We start from the raw sequence: 17647 nt of genomic DNA, 5'->3' as shown, positions 1-17647 counted from the left end.
TTTGTGAGGAGAACTGTCTACTGAAAAAGAAATTAATTGATATGGAAGATAGAGCTAGACGCTAAAATATAAGACTAATCGGCCTACCAGAGGGGGAGGAGGGGGATTCTCCTGTGGAATACTGTGAAGCATGGATCAGGAGAACTTTTAGTGACATTAAGTTTACTAATTTGTTTAAACTAGAACGGGCCCATCGAGTCCCTGGGAAACGGCCCCTTCCGGGCTCACCACCCAGAACAATGTTAATGACATTTTTGTTTTCTGAAGATAGGGACTCTTTGTTAAGGCGAGTGAGAGATCTGCCAGGGTTGATGCATAATAATTCTCGCATATCCCTCTATCCTGACTTCTTCAGGGAGACCCAAGTGGCAAGGGCTTCTTTTAGAGAGGTCAGGAAGAGGTTACATCAGGCAAAAATAGGTTTCTCTATTCTCTTTCCTGCAAAATTGAGAGTAAACTTTAAGGCGAAAGTGTTATTTTTTTCGGATCCTAGGCAAGCTAATGAATGGTTGGAGTCTCAGGGGTTGTAACGATAACCCTTTTAAATTAAATGATGTGTTCCATCGGGGGAGTGGATTGTGGGGGGAGAGGTAGGAATGGGCGTTAGATATAGAGACCTTATGCATTACACCATAGTAAGGTCAGTTAGGGGGGGTTGGGGGGAGGTGAGAGCAGGGCGGTTGGGGAGGGGATTAGGGATGGAGGTTTTTGCCGCCGATGCATTTTGGGCCTTTTTTTTTTTTCTCCCTGTTAGATGATTAGGATTTTTTCCTGGAACGTGAGGGGAATGTCGGACAGGGTAAAGAGATGCGTTATTTTTTATCAAATATCCCGCTCACTCCCGGCAGTTGTTGCCCTCCTTGAAACTCACCTGACGCATGAAACAAATTGTAAAGCCTCTAGACGCTGGGTGGGTAAGGAATTCCATGCGGTGTTCTCAAATTATTCTGCTGGGGTATCAGTATATGTACACAGATCTATTAATTGTGAGATATTTGCAAAAGAAATAGATGCTATGGGGCGTTAAATTTTTTTACATGGGGTCTTTGATCAGGTAGAACTGATTTTGGCTTTTTTTGTATATTCCCACGCCATTCTCATTGGAGGTTTTTCTCGAGCTTTTGCGATTTCTCCAGCCCAGGTCTGGTGTTCCCCTTGTAGTTGCAGGGGATTTAAATGCAGTTGTTGATCCTGAAAGAGAAAGGGTGGGTAGGAGAGCTACTACATCGAATAGGACTATGCTTAGTAAATTTTTGGAGGAAGTAGGTTGGTTGGACCTATGGAGGGCTCTGTACAGAGACTATACTAAATATACATGTTTTAGCACTTCTTACTATGCAGCCTCCCGTATTGATTTATTTATAGGTAATAGAGAGGTAAGAGGAAGAGTCAAAAAGATCCTATGTTATCCCTGTTCTATTTCAGATCATACCCCAATGGTGTTGTATTTGGAGACTGGGAAAGGGGGGGGGGACCTAGATTGCCCCTAAGAATTAACTCCCACTGGCTTACAGTCCTTGGGAAGGATGAATTCTTGGAGGAAGAAATTAAGGCCTTTTGGCAAATAAACAGGAACTCGGCTGATATTGGAGTAGTCTGGGATGCGTTTAAAGCTTTTTTTTAGAGGTCTGCTTGTTTTTTAAATTAACAAGAAGAAAAAGTTTTTTAGGAAAAGAGAGGAGTAGTTAATACATTTAGTTAAGGAAGCAGAAAATGAATTCCTTACACTAAAAAAACACGACTAATTTGAACAAATTAAAAGGGGCCCAAGGGGACCTAGCTATGTGGCAAAGGGAGAAAGCACAGAACAAGGTATTCTTTTCGGGCCAAAAGGTACTTTTGTGAGGGAGGGAAGCCGAATGCCATGTTAGCCCGCTTACTTAAATCTCAGGGCTTGAGCCAGATTAGTGGATCTATATATGATAACAATGGCGAACTGGTGAACGAGCCCGAGAAGGTAGTGGAGGTGTTCGAGCAGTTTTTCAATAAATTATATGGCTCGGAAGTTCGAATGGGAGAGTCTGACTGCAAGCGTTTTCTCGAACAGGTGAATTTACTTAGAATAACGCCACAAAAGAGCTTGAGATTAGACTCTCCCATAAACTTGAGTGAGGTGAGAGAAGTTATACTTTGTTCCCCAGTTAAATCAGCCCCCGGACCGGATGGGTTACCCTTTATAGAAAAAGTGTTAATGTACCTATAATATTAGATATAATTAATGAATCCTGCAACGGGGGGGCACTCCCCACAACTATGTTAAAAGCTCACATTTTATTAATCCCAAAGAAGAATAAGGACCTGCTATTTGTTGAGTCATATAGACCAATATCCTTACTGAACTCCAATGAGAAGATTTTTGCTAAGATCCTGGCGAGGAGATTCAGTCGCGTTATTGGAAATCTGGTTAACAAAGACCAGACTGGATTTATTCCGCAGAGAAGCTTATTCACTAATATTCAAAGGACATTTGGTAACATTCAAATGTTACCATCCTGTCTTTAGATGCCACTAAGGCGTTTGACAGGGTGGAGTGGAGCTTCCTGTGGGAAGTGTTGAGAGCAGTAGGGGTTGGAGAAAAATTTATAGCCTGGATTAAACTTTTATATTTACATCCGTCCGCTAGAATCATATGGGGTAAATGTTTATCTAGAGGTTTTGTACTAGGTAGAGGGACCCGTCAGGGTTGTCCCCTGTCACCCCTCCTTTTCGCACTGCATATAGAGCCTTTGGCTAACTTGATCCGATCTCTACCTACGGTTGAGGGATTTAGGATATATAATGAAGAACATAGACTCTCTTTATACGCGGATGACCTCCTTCTCTTCATTCAGGACATGATAGTTGCCCTTCCAGAAATAAAAGAAACTTTCTGATATTTTGGAAAATATGCAGGTTTAGAGATCAACTGGCTGAAATCATATGTTATGCCTATCAGGTTTGGTTTGAAGGAAGGGGATGTACTACTTAGAATAGTGAATGAGGAACAGAGTTTGGAATACTTGGGAGTTAAGATTACAACTGATCCGCAAAGATTTATGGAAGTTAATCTGAAACCCTTAGTAAAGAAAATCGAGAAAAAGATGCAGGTATGGGGGAAACTCCCCCTTTCTATGGCGGATAGGATAGCCTTGATAAAAATGATAATTCTGCCCCAGCTTCCCTTTTTTGTTAAATTCGGCCCCAATTTGGATTCTAGAATTTTGGTTTGATCAGTACCATAGAAAGTTAAATCTCTTCATTTGGGGGAGGCAAAGGCCGAGACTGAAATATGAGGTTTTGTGTGCAAAATCTGGAAAGGGGGGCTGTGTGGCCCCAAACTTCAAACTCTACTACCTGGCTCGTATAGTTAAAACTTATTTTGGATAAGGACAATAGGTCGTTCTTACAACTCTGTAAGCTGATTAATCCATGGGGTGATTTTGGAATAATGGAGAGTTTAGAGGCAAAACAAATAGACTCTTCCTTCTCATATGGGAGGATGATATTGAAGGGTTGGGCTTTACTTAAAAAAGTTATAGGGATTAAGGGGTGTACAGAGTTCACACCTCTATGGTATAATCATAATTTGGCAGAATTCATGATGATGGAAGATGCTAGATTTTGGATTAACCATGGAATTAAATATATTTCACAAATAATGGAAAACAGTATGGCAAAAACGTGATGTGAACCCAGCCTAATACAAATGTGGTATATAGAAGGCTCATTCATTAATCATAATTTCTCTATGTACACAACCACTTATCAGACAAATCAGGGCTTCTTGTAACATATGGTGGCCTTCCTCAATTGTTCTGATGTCATGGTTACAGGAACATCGTGCCCGGAAAAAAAATATTTTAACATTAAAGTAGATTTTATCAGTAGAAACTGAAAGAATATCCTAGTTTCTGAAGGTTACATGCAGTATAGGATTTTTTTAATACTGTTCTATATTGAAGGTCGGTTACTAGCATTTCAGCAACACTACTAGAAATGCATTGTAAGTAACCTTTCATCTATTTACTGCTAACTACTAAGATAAAGAATGAATACAACAGTCTTGTCACTATGGTATATATCCATATCTAAGCATTATTAGATATATATTCCCCAGACTGATAAAAAATACTTCAACAATTTTCATTTAAGATGCCATATGCCATTTAAAAAGGAAACTGTCTCCAACAAAATATTGATATGTTGCATGTATAGTAATTCTAACACTCTCTCTAATATAGGTCTTTGAAATAATGTGGGTTTTACCTTAGCCATTAAATGTCCCCATACTAAATATGCCCATACAAGGTAATGTAATATTAGGTTCCTGGCTCATCTATGTACTCACAACATGTCATCTGTGTCCCAGCAGCAGGCACTGAAAGACACAGAGTCAGGAAATGAAAGCTGAGACAGCTAGATTGGGGACACACCTCTGCTAGAGAGAGGAGTGCAGGAGACCTGAACAGCACAACGGGGCTATTATTTGGCCAGAAGTAGAGTCAACACGGATACATTTAGATTTAGTTATTAAAATACATTTAGATAGATTAAAGTGTGAGTAACATCTTCAGGTTTGTTTTTCTTATTTTCCATGGTGACCGGTACGCTTCAACCCCTTTGTGACCCACGATGGATCAAGTCCGTCATGGTGCCACTAAAGGTATATAAAGTGGACCCTTGACTTAAGCTCACTCCTTACCCAGTGACCCCCTGCTGATTTCTGTAGCTGTGGGGTACTGCTGATGTGGTGACCGCAGACGGCCATTAACCCTGTAGATCCCGGCTGTCAAAGCCTACAGCGGCATCTAAAGTGACCTTTAAACAGTCCCTGGTAGTATAGTGCAGTGGATCGCAAACAATACAAATGTCGTGTTTAGTATTGTTGTAATTGCACGGACCTAATGGATCAAGATAATGTGTTAGTTTGCCGCACGGTGAACAGCCTAAAAAAGAAACCCCTTCAAATTACCAAAATTGCACTGTTTTTCAATTTCACCTCAATTTCAGACCATATGTTATGGAAGAATGAAGGAAGTCATAACAAAGAACAATTGGTCACGCACGCAATAAACAAGCCCCCATATGGGTGTGTAGATGAAAAAATGAAAGAGCTATGGCGAATAAGGGAGAAGGAAAAAACTAAATTGAAAAAAAATGAAAATTGTCCTGGTCCTTAATGGGTTAAAAGAAATTTCCTTGTAATAGGATCTGGAATAGACTTGTGCAAAAAAGATCATTTATTCTAAGTCCTCATTTTGGAACAGACACAGAAAAAAAAACTATAAAAGGAAAGTTTTGTACCTTTGTCTGTGTTTTGCACCCACCTCTGGTTAAAAAATATTGACCAAAATGAGTGCCAAAACTGATCAAAATAAAAGGTGTGGGGCTAGGTGCACCTAAAATAACATACTGGGGCTAAGGGATGTCATGTGGGGTGGGTAGTTGCATAACACCACACTATTATGGCACAGGCTCAGGTGCTGTGTCATGCTGGGTAACATGTACAGCGGCTGCAATGGCAAGAAAGCAGTGTCCAATCATTGTCATTTAAACCCTCAAATGCTGTGGCCAAAGCTGACCGCAGCATATATGTGGATTTACAAAAGGAAGGCGACTCCCAAGGTAAGCCCATCAGCATTCTCAAGCTAAGTTTCCACTTGGTTTTTGTTCTGGCAGTTTTTGGGATATCTGCCACTGCAGTTTTTGAGCCAAAGCCAGAAAGTGTATTCAAAAGGAATGGGAAATATAAAGGAAGAACTTACACTTCTCCTCCCTTATGGATCCACTTCTGACTTTGGCTGAAAAACTGCAGTGGCAGGATTCCAAAAACTGCCAGAAAAAAAAACCAAGTGGAAACTAAGCCTAACAATGCAAATATGGGGTGTATATTGCCCTGGCAACCAAATACCTAACAATGGTCCCAAGGGGTGCCCTGTTCTACAGCATACTAGGCAGAACCTAATAACCTGTCTGTCCGTGGAAAAACATCATAATACAATTTACTAAAATACAAACGATATGGAAGTACATTATCTAAGTGGTGAGAGTGTTGAAATAGGGTCATGTAACAGTTCCGCCCCCTTGTGATGTTATTCTCCGTTCCTCAATGCAAGTCTTTGAGAGGGGGCGTGGCTTCCATAGATTTGCATTGAGGGAGCGGATCGTGAGGTCACGAGGGTGTGGAGCCGTGACGTCATGATACTCTGGCCCCTGTATCGTGAGTCAAACTTAGCTCTGTGCAGTGATGACTCGGGGGGTGCAGGAGAGATTGTGGGGGTCACCAGCAGCGGGACACCAGTGATCAGACATCTTATCCCCTATCCTTTTGGATAGGGGATAAGATGTCTAGGGTGGAGTACCCCTTTAAAAAAAGTGAAAAGAAAGTATTTAGGATTATTTTCTAAATTATCCTAAAGTAATTATAGAAAAATTAAAAATAAAAATATGCTTTTGAGTGACTGCCTGGGCCATTAAAGCGTCTGTCATAAAAAATAAAAAAAATAAAAAAAGGACATGTCAAAAGTTTTGATTGGTCTGGGTGCTAAGACCCCCACCGATCGCTAGAACGAGCAGGGAGAATCGCTAAGCTGAGCACTTCGCTCCCTGTCTCTCTCCTCACTGCAGGATATTATGTTCATATAAAGTCTATGGAGGCTACCTCCTGCATTGAGGAGAGAGACTCACACTTTACAATCTTGTAGAGTCACATATTAATGCTCATGGTTTTGGAATGAAATGTCCCACAAAGTTATAAAGGTCACACAGTTACATGGCCATATCATTTCTCTTCAGGCATAAATCACTTGTGTAATAAGCCTGCTAAATAAAATCGTCCTATTTGCATCTAGTTTACAGTTTGTGCCCTTCTTCTAGTATCACGGTTAGTGAGAGCAAAGTGCTGCGGCAGTATATACAGCTAGCTCCTATGACTACACCATAAAGAGACTGCTCAGTGTCACTAAGACACACCTCTGAACAAACCAATAGACTTCCCTACATATACCGTGGGATGACTCCACATCATTCTATTGGGCAACAAAGCTGCAGCAGTATCGTAACTAGTCACTGCAGACGTTCTATGCTACATGAAAAAGTTCTCGATTTCTCATAAACTAAAGGGGAGAGATTACATTTAGCTTCTGTTAGACCTTCACAATGTTTTAATATACTTTAAAATCTACACCTTTTAATAAAATTGTACAAATAACATCTGTTGCTACTCCAAGGTATCTATTTGTTCCTTCCTAAAACTTTCATTATTTCATGGTTTCATTATTCTCTTGTATTGCCATCTGTTTTAATTTTCAAGTAAAAATAATAAAAATACATATTGGAAAGAAAACAAATGCACAAATAAATGTGCAGCTTTGCTATTGTTTTGGTTGACCACTATAAAACAAAGCCAAAAGGGAGAAGCTGGACGCCAATTGTACGATGTAAACTATAAGGCGTTATCCCAATATGGGTTTACCTGCACTACATCATTTTTATTGGGTTTACCCATTTCCCTGTAAAGTGGTTATTCAGAGTCTAAAAACTTACTATACACAGGGAAAGGGATAAGTGTCTATTCGTGGTGGTCTGCCCGACCAATTAAAGTGGACATTTTACTTGCAAAACATGCATTACTGTAGTGCATGCACTGATTTGCTGTCTAGTAGCACCTCCCCACAGTATAATGCGGTACTGCACTACTCTCTACCTATGCCAAGATTAGCTGCTCCTATAGACACCAGGTGAGGGCAGTTTCATGTTGTATCTCAGGTACACTATGTACTGTACAGAACACTGAAGAAGCACTGCCCTCTATGTATAAAGTGATTTATTGCTTCTAGCAGACTTATATGTAAGGACTTATTGGTTATCTTGTCATTTTTCTTTAATCTAAATGTTTTCCTTATTTTTGGATGACATTTTGGAGACTTTGGAACAGATTATCAGTTTTCCATAGAGTTCTAGTCTCAAGATACAATGGTTTTAACATACAGTGTCCTCAGGGCTGCCATCAGAATTTTTGGAGCCCCTTACACAGCTCAAGGTCTGGGGCCCCCCACCCCTCTCCCAGTGGCACATGCTGGATTTTAGTATCGGGCTTGGAAACATAAAATAATACCTCCACTTCAGGACAACATATTACTTCTGCAGTAAATAATACCATCATACTGTAAAACTAAGTAATACCATCATACACAGACCAGTATCACCAATAACACCACTATAAAAGGGACAAATATTTACACCACACCATGACCACCACCATTACCACTGATGAATACTGCTATATTGTTATTGAATAAATCCACTATACAAAAGTCAATTATCCCCTCTAAGAGTAGTGTCATACACAGTGCATCTGCAGCGTATTTGACTGTAGAGCAACATACCTGCTGCGTGTCAGATCATGACTGCCAGAGGGAAATCCGGACACACAGAGCTACAGGGCGCTCACTCTGCCACTGCTCTTTGACTGCCGGCAGCACATCAGCAGAGTCAAATACGCCCTCTTACATTGCCCCTATAGTAATTTAGGCCTTCTCATATTGCCGCTATAGTTAGGTTCTTTTACATACCCCCCATATTAATTAGTCCCCCTTACATAGCCCCCATATTAATTAGGCCCCCTTACATTGCTCCCATCCATTATAAGGCCCCCTTACTTTGCCCCCATCCATTATAAGGCCCCCTTACTTTGCCCCCATCCATTATAAGGCCCCCTTACTTTGCCCCCATCCATTATAAGGCCCCCTTACTTTGCCCCCATCCATTATAAGGCCCCCTTACTTTGCCCCCATCCATTATAAGGCCCCCTTACTTTGCCCCCATCCATTATAAGGCCCCCTTACTTTGCCCCCATCCATTATAAGGCCCCCTTACTTTGCCCCCATCCATTATAAGGCCCCCTTACTTTGCCCCCATCCATTATAAGGCCCCCTTACTTTGCCCCCATCCATTATAAGGCCCCCTTACTTTGCCCCCATCCATTATAAGGCCCCCTTACTTTGCCCCCATCCATTATAAGGCCCCCTTACTTTGCCCCCATCCATTATAAGGCCCCCTTACATTGCCCCCATCCATTATAAGGCCCCCTTACATTGCATCCATCCATTATAAGGCCCCCTTACATTGCATCCATCCATTATAAGGCCCCCTTACTTTGCCCCAATCCATTATAAGGCCCCTTACTTTGCCCCAATCCATTATAAGGCCCCTTACTTTGCCCCCATCCATTATAAGGCCCCTTACTTTGCCCCCATCCATTATAAGGCCCCCTTACATTGCATCCATCCATTATAAGGCTCCCTTACATTGCCCCCATAGAATAGAATAAAAACACACCACTTACCCCTCCTTAGCTTCTCTTTTCTCTCAGCTACCTGCACGAGCAGCATCATTGGGAGCTTCTGCCACACAGGTAGCTCCGGCTGGAGTGACAGGACGGAACCTCTGGCTCATTTCTGTCACATCAGCCGCCACAGTACATGTTCAACACTGTGTGCATCTTAAAGGCACACTCAATGTTAAAAGTTGTGGCTACTCGGAAAAGGTGTCCTGGATTCCCAGGCAGCCTCCCCTTCACCTGCAGGCCTGGTCGCAAGGGGTGCAATGGGGCTCAGAGGTGAAGAGTCTGGTTACCCCACTGAAGGGACCAGTTCTTAGCTTGGGAGCTACCGGCAGGGTACCAGCTGTACACATCTAATGTGAGCCCTGTTTGTCCTGGAACAGCAGTCACAAATAGACTTCAATTGATATTCAATCATATAGGTATGGTGCAGTATAGACCAGAGTACCTTTTTGCTAGTATTATAACATTACACAAGTGACATGGTGACAATAGCAGATGTGATAGGGTATCAGGTAAGTGCAGTATTATGTAAAGTAGCTAAAAGAAAATTCTATAAATTGGATACAACTGGATCCACCACATAGCTGAAAGTATGACAATGGCCAGTCTCAGATGAGTGCAATTCAGCCTCATTTGTGCATCTGTATTACAGCCCTGCTGTGGGTCTATTCATCTGGCCTGAGAGAATTATAGGAATCTATGATGCCTTCAAGCGCAACTGTCACGAACTCTGGGTGCTATAACCTACACACAGCCTTTGTACTGTGTGCAGGTGGTGTGTATAGCAATGTTTTTACCTAATATTTGCAGGTTTTCATGATGCCAAAAAAAGCTTTTGATCAAAGCCACTGACGGTCGGATAGGCGTGGCGTGAAGTACGCAATGCCCCGCCGCCGCCACGACCACCCCCTGTATGTCAGCGGTGGGACCGATGTGCAATTGACACACAAGTCCCATCGCATGCGCCATTCAGCTAATCTAACGTGCGTGCTGCTGCGTGTCATCCAGAAAGCGCTCGCTCCTGCCACCGTCTTCCTCCTCAGTGCGCCTGCGCAGTGCTAGCTGAATGACACGCAGCGGTGCACACGTTAGATTAGCTGAAGGGCGCATGTGATGGGACCTGTGTGTCAATCACACAGCGGTCCCAGCGCTGACATACAGAGGGTGGTCATGGCGGTGGTGGGGCATCGCTTACCTTGCACCACGCCTATCCGACCATCAGTGGCTTTGATCAAAATCATTTTCTGGGGTCATGAAAGCCTGAAAATATTAGGTAAAAACGTTGCCATACACACCATCTGCACACACTATAAAGGCTTTCAGTTTAGGTCCTAGACCTCCAGTCAGGCCAGGACTTGTGACGGTAATACAAAGAAAACAAAGGCAGCCGTATTATGATCATCTGAAACTGGAATAAATAGAACAATTTTTTAATTCACAACAGTAATCCTGGAATTTCTGGGTAACTGAAATATAGGGTGCAATAAAAAGTATCATACCTTCCCATTATATGTAAATGTTCATTATTTACACGTTTCAAATATTTAGCAGTCTGTGTATTGACTCTTTACAAGCAATACACCTGACTCACCCCCGCCTTGTCCTTAATGACTGACAGATACTTTTGAATACATAGGAATTTGTTGCTTAACAGGCAGAAGCTCAGGAGGAAGCAGCAGTACATCTCACCCTTTTTCATAAAGAGCATGGTCTTCCTTGTACCGCTTGTCCTATAAACCATAGGCTATAACTGGACGAGTGCTTAATGAGGGCAAGGTATATGGTAAATTGTTATCAGTTTTACTCTGCCATGGCCTTTGAGGCTACTTCAATGTCTAAGCACAGTTTATTGGGGAGCAAGAACCCGCGATTATAGTTATGGATAACAAGCCATATACAGTGACCCCCCCCCCCCACCGACATACTATAATTTCAACATGCGATGGCCTCTCAGAGGCCATCGCATGTTGAAGGCAGCATCAACATACGATGCTTTTGTATTTCGGGGCCATCGCATAAAACGGCTATCCGGCAGCGCAGACTGCTTCAGCTGTCACCGAATATCCGTTTACGCTGACGATCACTTACCTGTCCTTGGGGCTCCGGCACGTCCTCTTCGGGATCCCCTCCATCGTCAGCGCTCTCCATCGTCGTCATCACGTTGCTGCACACGCCGTCCCGTCATCCAATAGGAGCGGCGTGCGTAGCGACGTGATGGCGGCGACGGAGAGCGAAGATGCCGGGGAAGCAGAGGCCTTGCTGGAGCATTGGGGACATGGCAACCGCGATGGAAAGAGACATCCAGGGCAGCGGTGACGGTCCGGAGTGGCGGGGACAGGTGAGTACAACTTCCTATACCAGTGGTCTTCAACCTGTAGACCTCCAGATGTTGCAAAATTACAACTCCCCGCATGCCCGGACAGCCAACGGCTGTCCGGGCATGCTGGGTGTTGTAGTTTTGCAACATCTGTAGGTCCGCAGGTTGTAGACCACTGTCCTATACTTTACATTGCCCGGATCCCTCAACATACGATGGTTTCAACAAACGATTGTCCGTTTGGAACGGATTACCATCGTATGTTGAGGAACCACTGTATATGTTAACAAGACTTACATGCATAGGAGGAGTAATGTGACACACAAAATAATTATCTTACCTTTCTTTCTCAGAAACTGTATTTGATGCCTGCGGCTCTGCTTCTCCGACAACTCTAAAAGGAACCCGGACTCAGGGTTACTCCTACTTAGAAAAGCATCTGATCCTGATGCTTCTGTCGAGCTGTCCACACTGTCATGATATAGGCCAAGAGCAGACCCAGGCCCATTACGATAAGTGTCATAAAGTTCTGTAAGTAAACCGTTTACCAGGGACGACGTGCGGCTGCGGACTTCCTTCGGATTGTTAAAGTTGGCACCATCAGTGCTCTCTCTTCTACTTGAGTTTTCACTAGGTTGCATCTGCGTCTCATACTCTTCAGAAGATGGAAGTGGCCAGACAACCGGGTAAGTATTAGGCCACGAATTTAAGTTTTGTGTAAACCCAGAGTCGGGATAAGAGTTGTTGACAAATACATCACTCTCGTCATCTATACACAATTCGTCATAAATCTCCATCTCATCTCCATTTTCCTCCTGAGTTACCTGCAAAGACATGGCTTCAGTTCATGCTCATGTAATCCAGAAACTATTCTGGAAAGAGAATATCACCATGCCAGTCCGAATTCTGTATTTTTTCTCAACTAGCAGATCTAATTTTCACATATTGACCAAGATCCGGGAATGTACTATTTACTGGCAGGGAGGGAGTAAAGCTATTTCCATGATATCAGGTCTTCTGCACTGAGCTGCCACCTTTATTTACTCTCCCCTACTTTTTGAGTCACGGTGGTTGAAACCTGACTGGTAACTTTTCTCAGTGACTTGTACAACAGGTGAAGAAGAAAAGTGACGTCTCCAGTCAGTCCACCTGCCGCAGCTTGCAGGCATGCACGTCAACTTTCATAGTCCACCTAGCAGGATGGGTGGAGTAGCAGGGTAAGGAGACGGGCACACAGAACCAATTAACCCAAATGTCCTCACGGTATGAGGGGCACACACTGATCTTCAGCGGTTATTCTGCGTTTCTTTACAAAATTCATCCCGATACAATTCATCACTGCAACCCTGTGTGCAGACAAAATATTTATGTAAAATAAGTAAATAATCAATAATTATATAAACAAAAGAAATTCAACAGAAATGGAACAGGCTTGTGCTGCATCTGCCATATTATTCAGGTTTATTACATATATATACATATTGTACAAGGTAAAGGAATACGTGAGATCCAAAGGGGAGGACAGCTTCCCATCACAGGACAATGCAGTCTGAGATGAAATGTCAGCTGCATCCAGAACTTGCACATTATAATGCAATAAATCTATATATACAGTAAATATGCATAAAACTGCTTCTTATGACAAACTATACAGAATGTTACAAAGTTTTTTTTTAAGTTATAAAAACTGATATGAGGCACAAATCCAGATTATGTTAGATGTAACAGCTGGCACAACATTTTACAAGTAAAATACTAGCCTGGATAAAGAGCATACATAACCCTTAGATCAGTGTTTCCCAACCAGGGTGCCTCCAGCTGTTGCAAAACTACAACTCCCAGCATGCCCGGACAGCCTTCGGCTGTCCGGGCATGCTGGGAGTTGTAGTTTTGCAACAGCTGGAGGCACCCTGGTTAGGAAACACTGCCTGAGCTACAACGCTTACCACTAAATATGAGGTGCCAGTGGGGAGGGGTGTGTGTTCACATTATCCTGTGCCACCCTTCCCCCAGTGGCCCTGTATTTCCCCCGCTGTCATATTAGGGTGGAGGAGCTATTACACCAGGTCTCTCATAGCCAGTAGTAAGTCTATCACTCGTACAGACTTCTGGCATTTCCTCAGTTTCCTACAGCAGCGCTGCACATCCTGTCCTGTCCCAGCACACGCATGGCAGTGGCGCAGTACACACAGGACCCCATACACACCTGTCGCCGATAGTCCGCTCTGTAGTGTCCTGCTGCCGCCCCCAGCTCTCCTCCGCCGCCGGGTCAGGTAACCGGAGCCGGGCCGTGCAGGGGAGGAGCCAAGTGCTGGAGAGTAAAGGAAGGGCGGGAGCGGCTAGGAGCCGGGATTTGGGAAGAACACACAGGACCTGATGTCAAGTGCACTACCCTGTATCATATGCCAGGATGTGCAAACACTGCTGTGGGGATCACATGGTTTGTTCTATCACATCTGTAGTATCTGTGACATGAGGATCACATGATGTGTACAGGTTCTACCATATCTGTAGTATCTGTGACATGAGGATCACATGATGTGTACAGGTTCTATGACATCTGTATTGTCTGTGACATGAGGATCACATGATGTGTACAGGTTCTATGACATCTGTATTGTCTGTGACATGAGGATCACATGATGTGTACAGGTTGTATGACATGTGTATTATCTGTGACATGAGGATCACATGCTGTGTACAGGTTCTACCATATCTGTAGTATCTGTGACATGAGGATCACATGATGTGTACAGGTTCTACCATATCTGTAGTATCTGTGACATGAGGATCACATGCTGTGTACAGGTTCTACCATATCTGTAGTATATGTGACATGAGGATCACATGATGTGTACAGGTTCTACCATATCTGTAGTATATGTGACATGAGGATCACATGCTGTGTACAGGTTCTACCATATCTGTAGTATATGTGACATGAGGATCACATGATGTGTACAGGTTCTATGACATCTGTATTATCTGTGACATGAGGATCACATGATGTGTACAGGTTCTATGACATGTGTATTATCTGTGACATGAGGATCACATGCTGTGTACAGGTTCTACCATATCTGTAATATCTGTGACATGAGGATCACATGATGTGTACAGGTTCCACCATATCTGTAGTATCTGTGACATGAGGATCACATGATGTGAACAGGTTCTACCATATCTGTAGTATCTGTGACATGGGGATCACATGATGTGTACAGGTTCTACCATATCTGTAATATCTGTGACATGAGGATCACATGATGTGTACAGGTTCTATGACATCTGTATTATCTGTGACATGAGGATCACATGCTGTGTACAGATTCTATGACATCTGTATTATCTGTGACATGGGGATCACATGCTGTGTACAGGTTCTATGACATCTGTATTATCTGTGACATGAGGATCACATGCTGTGTACAGGTTCTACCATATCTGTATTATCTGTGACATGAGGATCACATGATGTGCACAGGTTCTATGACATCTGTATTATGTGTGACATGAGGATCACATGCTGTGTACAGGTTCTATGACATCTGTATTATGTATGACATGAGGATCACATGATGTGTACAGGTTCTATTACATCTGTATTATCTGTGACATGAGGATCACATGCTGTGTACAGGTTCTATGACATCTGTATTATCTGTGACATGAGGATCACATGATGTGTACAGGTTCTATTACATCTGTATTATGTATGACATGAGGATCACATGATGTGTACAGGTTCTATGACGTGTATTATCTGTGACATGAGGATCACATGATGTGTACAGGTTCTATTACATCTGTATTATCTGTGACATGGGGATCACATGCTGTGTACAGGTTCTATGACATCTGTATTATCTGTGACATGGGGATCACATGCTGTGTACAGGTTCTCTGACATCTGTAGTATCTGTGACATGAGGATCACATGCTGTGTACAGGTTCTACCATATCTGTAGTATCTGTGACATGAGGATCACATGATGTGTACAGGTTGTACCATATCTGTAGTATATGTGACATGAGGATCACATGCTGTGTACAGGTTCTACCATATCTGTAGTATATGTGACATGAGGATCACATGATGTGTACAAGTTCTATGACATCTGTATTATCTGTGACATGAGGATCACATGCTGTGTACAGGTTCTATGACATCTGTATTATCTTTGACATGAGGATCACATGCTGTGTACAGGTTCTACCATATCTGTAATATCTGTGACATGAGGATCACATGATGTGTACAGGTTCCACCATATCTGTAGTATCTGTGACATGAGGATCACATGATGTGAACAGGTTCTACCATATCTGTAGTATCTGTGACATGGGGATCACATGATGTGTACAGGTTCTACCATATCTGTAATATCTGTGACATGAGGATCACATGATGTGTACAGGTTCTATGACATCTGTATTATCTGTGACATGAGGATCACATGCTGTGTACAGATTCTATGACATCTTTATTATCTGTGACATGGGGATCACATGCTGTGTACAGGTTCTATGACATCTGTATTATCTGTGACATGAGGATCACATGCTGTGTACAGGTTCTACCATATCTGTATTATCTGTGACATGAGGATCACATGATGTGCACAGGTTCTATGACATCTGTATTATGTGTGACATGAGGATCACATGCTGTGTACAGGTTCTATGACATCTGTATTATGTATGACATGAGGATCACATGATGTGTACAGGTTCTATTACATCTGTATTATCTGTGACATGAGGATCACATGCTGTGTACAGGTTCTATGACATCTGTATTATCTGTGACATGAGGATCACATGATGTGTACAGGTTCTATTACATCTGTATTATGTATGACATGAGGATCACATGATGTGTACAGGTTCTATGACGTGTATTATCTGTGACATGAGGATCACATGATGTGTACAGGTTCTATGACATCTGTATTATCTGTGACATGGGGATCACATGCTGTGTACAGGTTCTCTGACATCTGTATTATCTGTGACATGAGGATCACATGCTGTGTACAGGTTCTATGACATCTGTATTATCTGTGACATGGGGATCACATGCTGTGTACAGGTTCTCTGACATCTGTATTATCTGTGATATGGGAATCACATGCTGTGTACAGGTTCTATGACATCTGTATTATCTGTGACATGAGGATCACATGCTGTGTACAGGTTCTATGACATCTGTAGTATCTGTGACATGAGGATCACATGCTGTGTACAGGTTCTACCATATCTGTATTATCTGTGACATGAGGATCACATGATGTGCACAGGTTCTATGACATCTGTATTATGTGTGACATGAGGATCACATGCTGTGTACAGGTTCTATGACATCTGTATTATGTATGACATGAGGATCACATGATGTGTACAGGTTCTATTACATCTGTATTATCTGTGACATGAGGATCACATGCTGTGTACAGGTTCTATGACATCTGTATTATCTGTGACATGAGGATCACATGATGTGTACAGGTTCTATTACATCTGTATTATGTATGACATGAGGATCACATGATGTGTACAGGTTCTATGACGTGTATTATCTGTGACATGAGGATCACATGATGTGTACAGGTTCTATTACATCTGTATTATCTGTGACATGGGGATCACATGATGTGTACAGGTTCTATGACATCTGTATTATCTGTGACATGGGGATCACATGCTGTGTACAGGTTCTCTGACATCTGTATTATCTGTGACATGAGGATCACATGCTGTGTACAGGTTCTATGACATCTGTATTATCTGTGACATGGGGATCACATGCTGTGTACAGGTTCTCTGACATCTGTATTATCTGTGATATGGGAATCACATGCTGTGTACAGGTTCTATGACATCTGTATTATCTGTGACATGAGGATCACATGCTGTGTACAGGTTCTACCATATCTGTATTATCTGTGACATGAGGATCACATGATGTGCACAGGTTCTATGACATCTGTATTATGTGTGACATG

General features: G+C 42.5%; 1 protein-coding gene across 2 annotated transcripts in view; it reads right to left on the bottom strand.

The window, feature by feature from the left end:
- Nucleotides 1-14001, bottom strand: part of TBC1D30 (TBC1 domain family member 30) — a 76429-nt gene extending 62428 nt beyond the window's left edge. The window contains exons 1-2 of one of the 2 annotated variants that reach the window (XM_056574256.1): nt 13849-14001; nt 11983-12988 (exon numbers count right to left, since the gene is read on the bottom strand). In XM_056574256.1, the coding sequence (XP_056430231.1) occupies nt 11983-12478 (496 nt within the window). In that variant the 5' untranslated portion in view covers nt 12479-12988; nt 13849-14001. The remainder of the gene's footprint in view (nt 1-11982; nt 12989-13848) is intronic. The other variant, XM_056574257.1, reaches the window with a different exon arrangement.
- Between the last annotated feature and the right edge of the window lie 3646 nt (nt 14002-17647).

The sequence above is a fragment of the Hyla sarda genome, chromosome 4, assembly GCF_029499605.1.
Source record: "Hyla sarda isolate aHylSar1 chromosome 4, aHylSar1.hap1, whole genome shotgun sequence".
NCBI lineage: Eukaryota > Metazoa > Chordata > Amphibia > Anura > Hylidae > Hyla > Hyla sarda.
This window is presented reverse-complemented; position numbering and strand designations above follow the sequence as displayed.